Here is a 9,014-nt window from a genome sequence, read left to right on the forward strand (position 1 = left end):
TTGAAGGAGATTCACAAGACTTTTGCTTGAATTTAGAAGCAAGAAAATACAGTGTCACAACTACAACATTGGAAAACTAAAACATTACTTTACTAACTACTCAGCAACACAACCAGTGTCACATTGGTGAGTATGAACACAAATGAATCCGCTGCTGAAAATACTCCCAAACAAAAGGACCATTTCCTCCTTTTTAAGGAAGGCTTGATGAAAACTGCAGTGAGCAGCTGTTTTAGAAAATTCACAGACAGAACAGAGAAGTGACAGTGTTGACCGACAGATGAACACATTATTGGTTTTATCGTCTTTTTGGAAAGTGTTGACTAAAAGGAAAAATTCAGAAAGACACTTATCCTTTAAGTCCAGGAATCAGGTGATAGTGATAGAGTTAATGCAATGATTTTTTGAAAAACAGAGCAAAACATCAGATCGAATCATTCTTCACGTATCAAGGAATATTAAACAGAAGGCAAAATAGCATATTTGTGCATTTTTCAAATTAACTGTCTGTTTAACTAACTGTTAAAGCTGATAAGAGATTTTCTGATCCACAAACAGCTGTGAAAGTTATGACAGGATGTCACAGACACACGAGAAGTGGCTGAAGTCAATATGGTCATAAATGAGTAAGCTATTGAATCATATTTGTGAAGTATGTGTATTCAAAGCAATCTGTCTGTGATAATGATGCTTATTTGCTAAGGGCTTTTTTGGAAAAAAAAGTGACAGCTGTGAAAGTTGTGGCGGTTTGTCACAGCCTCAGTTCATAGCTGATTCCAAGTGTGTGCCAAATTTGAGGAAATTGCTTCACGGTTTTCTTGAGAAATCACTTTTACAAGAATGAGACTGATGCAAGGTCAGTATGACCTTTGACCACCTCATTTTTCTACTTTTTAAAATTTTTTTAATCACAGAGGTTTCTTCATTTTCTCCCAAAGTTTCGCCTCTCCCACCAGTCTTGTCAAACTATTTTTTTTAAGTACTTTTGGGTAATAGGGGCATATATAGCTGTATTTTGGATTTATTTTGCCACCAATTATTAATGTAAACATGTCCTCAATGCCTGAAGGCCCATGTTGTCTTAAAAAAAAAATAGTGTTTTTCAGTCTTTTGTTTTGTTTTGTTATTAAATCTTTTTTGGCAATTTATATTGAAAACTTTAAACATTTTGGGAGATTTTGTTTTGTTTTGTTTTCTTACATTTTATTCTAAGAAAAAAGTTTGTAAAAAAAATTCTTAAATTTGGGGGGAATTTTTTTTCTTCCTTTTGTATTTTTTTTTATTAAGATTTTTGGAAATTGTATTAGAAAATTTGTTGGGTTTTTTTCCTTAAATTATTTTTAATAGAGTTTGAATATGACATGTTAAAAAAGAAAGTGGGGCAAAAAAGTGGATGTCCTTGAAAAGTCATGAAAAGGTTTTGAAATTTAGCCCATGACAATGTGTGGGAACCCTGTCACAGTAACCTTGACTTTTGACAACCAAAATTTAATCAGTTCATCCTTGCATCAAAGTGAATGTTTGTGTCAAATTTTGAAGACATTTCCTGAAGGTGTTTTTGAGTTGTAGGTGATTACAGCTTTTATATACATAAAAAAGACGTGTTGCTTGTACACTTCCCTTACCTTTACTAAATACTTTTCTTATCAGTGGAAGCATTTTTATACAGGATGAGCGCATTGTGGAGGTCACAGCAGGACACAAGGTCAAAAAAAAACTGTTTTAAAGTGTAGTGTTTCCCTCCTGTGTGTGTGTGTGTGTGTGTGTGTGTGTGTGTGTGTGTGTGTGTGTGTGTGTGTGTGTGTGTGTGTGTGTGTGTGTGTGTGTACAGCACAGAGAAACTGGGTGGGCTCTGTTTGAAACTCTTCCTCTCCTCCCCTCCAAAAAACACAAACTGGAGTCCACTCTCCTCCCCCAACACCCACTCCTCCTTATGTAACACAATAATCGGTTTGGAGTGTGGTTTCTTTTTCGTGCAGGCGCTGGGCTTTACTCGTCCAGAGCAGACTCAACATTTCTCCACTGTTTCAGGGATTTAAGGTAAAACTTTTCCTTTTTCAGCAGCACATTAACAGCTCAGTTAAAAGCTTTCATTGCAGCACAGAGGAAACTTTTGCCAACTCGTGCAGAACTCAAATAACTCTGAGTGCACATGGTTAGAGTCCTCTTTTACAACAATAAACGTGCAGAAAGAGAACCTGAGGGCATGTTTCCTCTGTGTGTTGTAAAGTGAGACCCTGCTGAGTGTTTTTTTAGCCTGTTAGCACGTCTCTGCTGAATGCAGATGAGATTACGGACCGTAGTAAGCAGGCATTAGTGAGCACATGGACTCTAGACTTTGACCATTTCAGGCACTGTGGGTTTTCTCTGGTTTCATCTGTAAATTTAAGCCACAGGATGCAAATTTGCAGGAAAAACATCTCAGAAATTGAACAAAATAACATGAATAACAACAGCAGGCTTTATAGACTGGCAACACGCAGCAGCAATTTTATACATTACAAGGTAGTTGAAGTGTTTCCTTGTTAAATCAGTTTTTGGCAGCTACTGTAATGGCAATAATAATGCGTCAATGCTATGTTTAAAGAAACACGTTGGTCAGCTCAAAGTCCCCCAAAAACACCAAAAACATCAATCATCAATTGTTGTTGATCTTTTCTGCTGTCCTGAAACGTCACACAAACGGTAATACTTGGCAGCCAGGGTATCTTTGAAATTTCCCAATTTCCCTCAATATGAGTGATGTGTAATGAACTTACTTACACTCTGTGTCTTAGAAGAAAAGCGCCAGAGTGTAAGATTGGATTCAGAGGGCAGGAACAGATAGAGCGGCACCACGCCGACTCTGCTTTGCTTCATGGCTGTCATCGTGGAGACGAGAGCGGTGGAAAATAAAACGGAGCCAACACCGGGGAGAATGAGAGCAAAGCGAACAATCAGAGTCACAGGACTGAACTCAGCCCCGACTTTCATTTTCAGTCCGCAGTGCCGTCAGGTGTCACGGTGCAGGCTGGTCAGCAGAGCAATGATGAGAAACAACAGGGGCGCTGAGTTTAGTATTATTTCTCTCTTTGTTTGTTCATTCGCTCCGCTCTGTTATCTAGCAGCAGCAGTTTGACACAAAGCAAAATGCAGTGTTTGTAGTACTGGCGGAGCGAAACCATGGCAACACGCTTATTATCGTTGGTTGTATTTATTGGCCAAAAAATCTAATATCAGAATTATTGGTATCACGTCATAAGTCCCATTACCGCTTCATCCCTGGTAGAAACTTAATGAGATGCCCAAATTTGACACAATGTGTGCAGTCTTACTATTTAATGCCACATTTAAAGAGGTTTGTCAGTTGGAGGGAATTCAAAAGAGATAATTCACACATGAAGAATGACATAAGTTTGCAGTTTCTCACATTTAACTTGAATGTTTGTTCTTTACCTCAAGGTTAATCCATGGGGCGCATTCCAGGTGGTTCCCTTCTGCTTCTGGTGGTGAGTGCGTCTTTCCTGACAAATGTCCAGGGAGGAAAGATCCTGGTGTTCCCAGTGGATGGCAGCCACTGGGTCAACATGAACCTGCTGATCCAGAGCCTCCACGCCAGGGGCCACGAGGTTACTGTGGTCCGAACCGCCACAAGCTGGTACATCAAAGAAAATGCACCACACTACCGCTCCATCACCGTCACCTTACCGGAAGCCATCAGCATAGAGGAGCAGGACTTCTTCGTGACCTTTCTGGTCAAGATGCTAGAAATCCAAAAACAGGGGTCATCTCCTGTCGCCTTCATGAAGTTTTACTGGGAAATGCTTGGCTCGCTGTCGAGCATTCACCACCAAGCCAGCCTGTTGGGGGTCGAGATATTTGAGAACAAGACTCTATTGCAGAGTATCCGTGACACTCAGTTTGACATGGTTCTTATAGACCCGGGTTTGCCGGTTGGAGTCCTGGTGGCTCATGAACTTAAGCTGCCGACTGTTTTTAACGTGAGGTGGATCACCAGCGGAGAAGGGCATTTTATAGTGGCTCCATGTCCATGGTCTTATGTCCCGACTGCAGGATACGCCGTGTCGGATAAGATGAACTTTGTTGAACGAGTCAAGAACACATTTTATTTTGTTCTCAACATGTGCATCGACAAGTTTATAGTATGTCCTCACTACGATAAGCTGGTAGACAGGTACTTTGGTCCAGATGTCAACTTCTATCACCTTCTACAAGGAGCGGACATCTGGCTCATGAGGGTGGACTTTGTCTTTGAGTTCCCCAGACCCACCATGCCAAACATCGCCTACATTGGGGGCTTCCAGTGTAAGCCGTCTGAGCCTTTATCGACAGAGCTGGAGGAGTTTGTTCAGAGTTCAGGGGAGCATGGGTTCATCCTGATGTCTCTCGGCACACTGGTTGAAGGCCTGCCTTTAGAAATTACCTCAGAAATCGCTGCTGCATTTGCCCAAATTCCTCAAAAGGTCATATGGAGGCACGCCAGTGAGCCCCCAAACAATTTAGGCAGCAACACCCGACTGGTGAAATGGATGCCCCAGAACGACCTCCTGGGTCACCCGAAGGCTAAAGCCTTTGTCGCCCATGGTGGCACTAACGGGATATACGAGTCCATCTACCATGGAGTGCCGATCATAGGAATGCCGCTTCTGTTTGACCAGTTTGAGAACGTTTTGAGATTGGAGGCGCGAGGAGCCGCTAAGGTGGTCGATGTGACCAATCTGACTCGTCAGAACTTTCTGGAAGCGATACAAGAAGTTCTTCATAACCCCTCCTACAGGAACAACATGAAGCGTCTCTCCGCTCTCCATCGGGACAAACCGATGCATCCTCTGGAAACAGCCATTTATTGGATTGAGTTTGTGATAAGGCACAAAGGGGCGTCACATTTACGCACCGAGTCTTATAAGATGCCCTGGTATGCCTATCATAGTGTGGATGTTATATCTTTTTTGGCAGCAGTCTTGTTGACGCTGACAGCCATCGTAGTTGGATCAATACGATTCATTTGCACTCGAGTGTGCAGGAGAAGAAAAACCAAGCAGGAGTAGTTGCGGACTCCTCACATCAGATTAGTGCTTATTAAAATGAAGGAGGATTGGGCTGGTGGTATCAACATTTTCAACAAATGTACATAGTGGAATAATAAGCATGATTGTTATGATTACACAGCAGCAAATGGAGAAGAAATGAACGAGGCCCTGCCTCCATGGCCCCAGACTTCCCTATAATACATCCATGGGATATCCGTGGTGGGGAGTTTCCTCCCAAAACACCCGTCCGACCAATCATGAGCAGCTCTACTGAATGGGAGCACAAAGATTTGGCTCAAACATAAACCCAGATTCTGTAACAGAGTTGCATATTGCTCACTTCAAATGTTTTCAAACAGAAAGAAAATGCAGTCTGTTGTACATATTAAAATTTTAATGAAAATAAAAAAGGAAAAGACAATGTGCTTGGTAGATATTGTCTTTATTTACTGCAATAGAGCAATGAAAAACTCAACTCTGAAGACTAGAAATGGTTCTATTTTTTAAAAAAAACATACCACTCAGACGCAATTGTATACATCATTATTATACATCAATATAACTTTAAATCACTGTTTTAATGCTATATGTACAATAGGAAAATTGGATGATCTAAACCTTTTTTTCACAGATCCATCTATAAGATTTATTACAGGAGCCGTCCATCCAGGACGACAGTGTGTTTTCACTGGTGTCTATGTGTCCACAGTCCTCTCCCAGAGGGTCGTCCAGCTTCCAGTCATCAGGCTCAGTCCCCAGTCCAGGTCTGCTCAGCCAGTACCTGCAGGACGAGACGTGTTACATAATTATCAAACACGCATTAAGTTCAGTGTTTTCATATGTTTGTTTGGGTTTTTTTTGCAATGCACTTAATGCACAGATAATAATACAATATTTGCTTTGAGACCTAGAATCACATCCCATTTGTAGTGCTGCGTTCAGACGCCTTTCACATCCATCTAAGTGTGGACAAATTGGTTTGATTTCATTTGAAAAGATGACTTAAAAAGCAACAGCGACTTGGCAAGAGATGTCTTACACGTTGCAAGAAATAAGGAAAAGGTGACAGGAAAATGACCAGTATATCTTTTGTTTTTTAAAGAAGAGTAATTATTACACTTTAATAATGATTAAAAATGATTTTACCTTTTTCTTCCAGACATAAGATTATCTGTTGGTAGACTATATGGACATTTCAGTCACTCAAAATTGCTCAGAAAAATCTAGACTAAAAGAAATGTTGTCTTGTTATAAAATATAAACTTTTCTGTGTTAGCAACATAATGCTGTAGAGTCAAAGTGATTTCTTTAAACATTTAGCGAAATCAAATCACAGTGTCTTTGTTCTTTTGTCTTACTGCACATCTGGAGAGACGGAGCTGCCGTCCACCCAGCTCCACTCGCCCTCCTCGTCTGCGTCTGTCAGGCCGATCCACAGCCGGCTGCTGCTGATGCTGCTGCTCGCCTCCACAGACCGGCTGCTCTCAAAAGCAAAGCTCTGCAAAAGATAAGTTAAGATTCAAATAGCATCATTCCTGTGAATTAAAGTCTTTCAGATGGTGTAACACGCTCTCTTCATTTTGTCCTCTACCTGTTCAGGTTCACTGCTGATGACGAGCAGGTCGCCCCCCTGCGTCTGACACCAGGCTCTGCTGGAGCTCCAGGTGAGCATGCGAGACGAGAAGTAGTAACACGTCCTCTCAAACAGCGTCCAGCTGTCAGGACACTTTCTGCAAATCCTCTCTGTGGGAAAACAAAGTCAAAACTATATCATTGCCATATATGAACACTTAAACTCTTTAAATACTGAGCAAAAAAAGGCAATGGGCAACTTTGAAAGAAATAGAAATTGAAACAAAAATAGCATGAAAATGATGAAACATCCAAACAAAATCCAATCAAAGCTGCTTTTAACTTTAAAAAAACTGCATATGTACCTTTAGTCTTGTCATTAATCACGGGGCAGTAGAGGTCGAGCGAGTCATAGGCGTCCTTTATCGACTGCATGTCCGCCTCCATTCGCTCCGTCTCGTCTCTCCTGCTCGTCTCCCGCTCTGCTGCCTCCCGCCTCTCCGTCATCAGCACGCTGCTCACGTTCTGCTTTTGTTCTTTCAGTTCTGCTAGTCTCTGCTGGAGCTGCACGTTTCGTTCTGACGCCGTCTCACAGACGTCTCTCAAAGCTTCGACCTTCCCGCTCAGATTTTTGACTTCTCTTTGAAACTCGTCTTTGATTTCCAGAAGTTGCTGATTCTTTTCCTTCTCTTGATTGAGCTCCTCCCTCAGGAGGCCGTTGACCTCAGAGAGTCGTCGTGTCTCCTCGTCTCGCTGAGCGTTGGAGTCGATGAGGTTTTTGAGAGTCTGAGACGCGTTCAGCCTCTCGGCCTCCTGCTGTGTCGCCTGCTGGATCAGACGCTCCTGTTCTTGAGTGAGCTGAAGGTTCGCAGATGTTAGATTGGCGATCTGCTCCTTTAGCTCGCTGTTTTCCAGACTCAGAGCGCGGTTAGCCGACAGCAGACGGGCTGACGTCCTGTTGAGGAGCTCGGTGTGTTGGTGCAGCCAGGCGCCGCGCTCCTGCAGGAGGTCATTGTGTCTCCGCAGGTCGCTGTTTGTTAAAGTGAGAGTTTCGTAGCTGTCGCTGATGTTCTGGTAGTCAGACAGGAGGCTCGTCCATCCTGCGTCACTCTCAGACTCGCTGTTATCTGAAAGTTAAAGACAGAATTATTAACCCTTTGAAACACGGAAATGAGCAACTTGAGCAGAAATGACCCAAAAATGAAAAAAAAATGAAAAAAACAAACAAAGAAATGACTTCTTGTGCTTCTTTCAGATGCCTTTTACAAGTATTTAATCCTTTGAACAATGACCAAACTGGTTCCATTTCTTTCATTATCATAGGAAAAAAGGCAATAAGCATCTCAGCTACAAAATGTTTCACATATTGCAAAATATTAGTAAACTGAGAAAAATTTTAAAAAAATAATGAAACAAAGGAAAAAAGAAAAGTGTATTTATAACTGTAAAACTGTATTTATTTATTTAAATGTATTTATTTTATTTCCATGCAAACTTTTAAATAATGTTACAGAAAATTACTGCATTTCTTTCAAGATTATTTCATTGTTTAAGAATGGGTTTTTTTGTTTTGTTTTTTTTTTTCTTTCTTTTATTTTTTGTGTTGATTTTCAGGTAATTTTCATTACCTTCTTCGCTTAAAAAAACAAAGTTAATTTTTGGGTAATTTTTTCCATCTTTTTAAAAGAAATTACGCCAGTTTATTCCATTTTCAAAGGGTTAAGAAAACAAAAACAACTGTGACATAATTTTCAATATATAACAAGGAAAATTATAAGTATAGCCTTATTGTTCTGTGTAAAAAGGTACAATTGTGAAATGGGACAATTGAGGTTTCTTGAGGGAAGTACGGGTGTGATGTTGTGACGGTGTTATATGTGTGTGACGCTCAGCAGGAGATTTAAAAAGCAGCAGGTAGCCGACAGTGGCTAAGTCAAAGAACAGCAGCGGCCATTAATATCTGCAAATTGGGACACAATAGAGGCTGCCAATGCATATTTTATTGGTAACACTAGAGGTCAACGCTGTTGTGTTAAATGTCACACCTCTATTGCGTCTGTGCTGCCAGCATGCTGTCTTAAATCACGCCCAGGAGTGACGCCGCTGTTGTTTGTTTCTGTGTAAAAATGCAAAGCAGGTATGAAGTTGGGACGCTGGTTCTATAGTGTGACTGAAAGAGCTGGAGATACAGGCATGACAAGACGAGTGCAGACTGAAAAATCTCATTTGCATCTAAAAATAAAAAATAAATAAATAAAAAAATCTAAAATGCAGTTATACTTTGGATGTCTTAACCCTTTGAAATAGGAAACCGAAATCGAAATTAGATACAATTTAGTAAAAAATTACAAGAAAATGACCAAAAAGAAAATAAAAAATCAAGACCTAAAAAATGCTTTTTTTTAAAAAAAA

General features: G+C 40.8%; 2 protein-coding genes and 1 long non-coding RNA gene across 4 annotated transcripts in view; 2 read left to right on the forward strand and 1 right to left on the reverse strand.

Annotated features, from left to right (window-relative positions):
* Positions 1 to 11: 11 nt before the first annotated feature.
* Positions 12 to 5,451, forward strand: LOC121959257 (UDP-glucuronosyltransferase 2A3). Of its 2 annotated transcripts, none has more exons than XM_088069719.1 (2): positions 12 to 126; positions 3,442 to 5,451. In XM_088069719.1, the coding sequence occupies exon 2, from the start codon at positions 3,450 to 3,452 to the stop codon at positions 5,046 to 5,048; it is 1,599 nt and encodes a 532-aa protein (XP_087925845.1). In that variant the 5' UTR covers positions 12 to 126; positions 3,442 to 3,449; the 3' UTR covers positions 5,049 to 5,451. The 2 variants fall into 2 exon arrangements, with proteins under 2 accessions (XP_087925845.1, XP_042364424.2); XM_042508490.2 differs by lacking the exon at positions 12 to 126 and adding an exon at positions 1,897 to 2,040.
* Positions 5,452 to 5,598: 147 nt separating this feature from the next.
* Positions 5,599 to 7,124, reverse strand: LOC121959000 (CD209 antigen-like). Its single transcript, XM_042508182.2, has 4 exons — positions 6,968 to 7,124; positions 6,622 to 6,773; positions 6,389 to 6,528; positions 5,599 to 5,811 (listed from the first exon to the last, which is right to left on the reverse strand). The coding sequence occupies exons 1-4, from the start codon at positions 7,107 to 7,109 to the stop codon at positions 5,643 to 5,645; spliced, it is 603 nt and encodes a 200-aa protein (XP_042364116.2). The 5' UTR covers positions 7,110 to 7,124; the 3' UTR covers positions 5,599 to 5,642.
* The window catches only part of LOC148186276 (uncharacterized), a 10,115-nt gene continuing 7,649 nt past the window's right edge, over positions 6,549 to 9,014 (forward strand). Inside the window, exon 1 of the long non-coding RNA XR_015774927.1 lies at positions 6,549 to 6,694. This is a non-coding gene — a long non-coding RNA (uncharacterized LOC148186276). The remainder of the gene's footprint in view (positions 6,695 to 9,014) is intronic.

The sequence above is a fragment of the Plectropomus leopardus genome, chromosome 19 (genome assembly GCF_026936395.1).
Source record: "Plectropomus leopardus strain MGB_pleo_1.0 chromosome 19, ASM2693639v1, whole genome shotgun sequence".
Lineage (NCBI taxonomy): Eukaryota > Metazoa > Chordata > Actinopteri > Perciformes > Serranidae > Plectropomus > Plectropomus leopardus.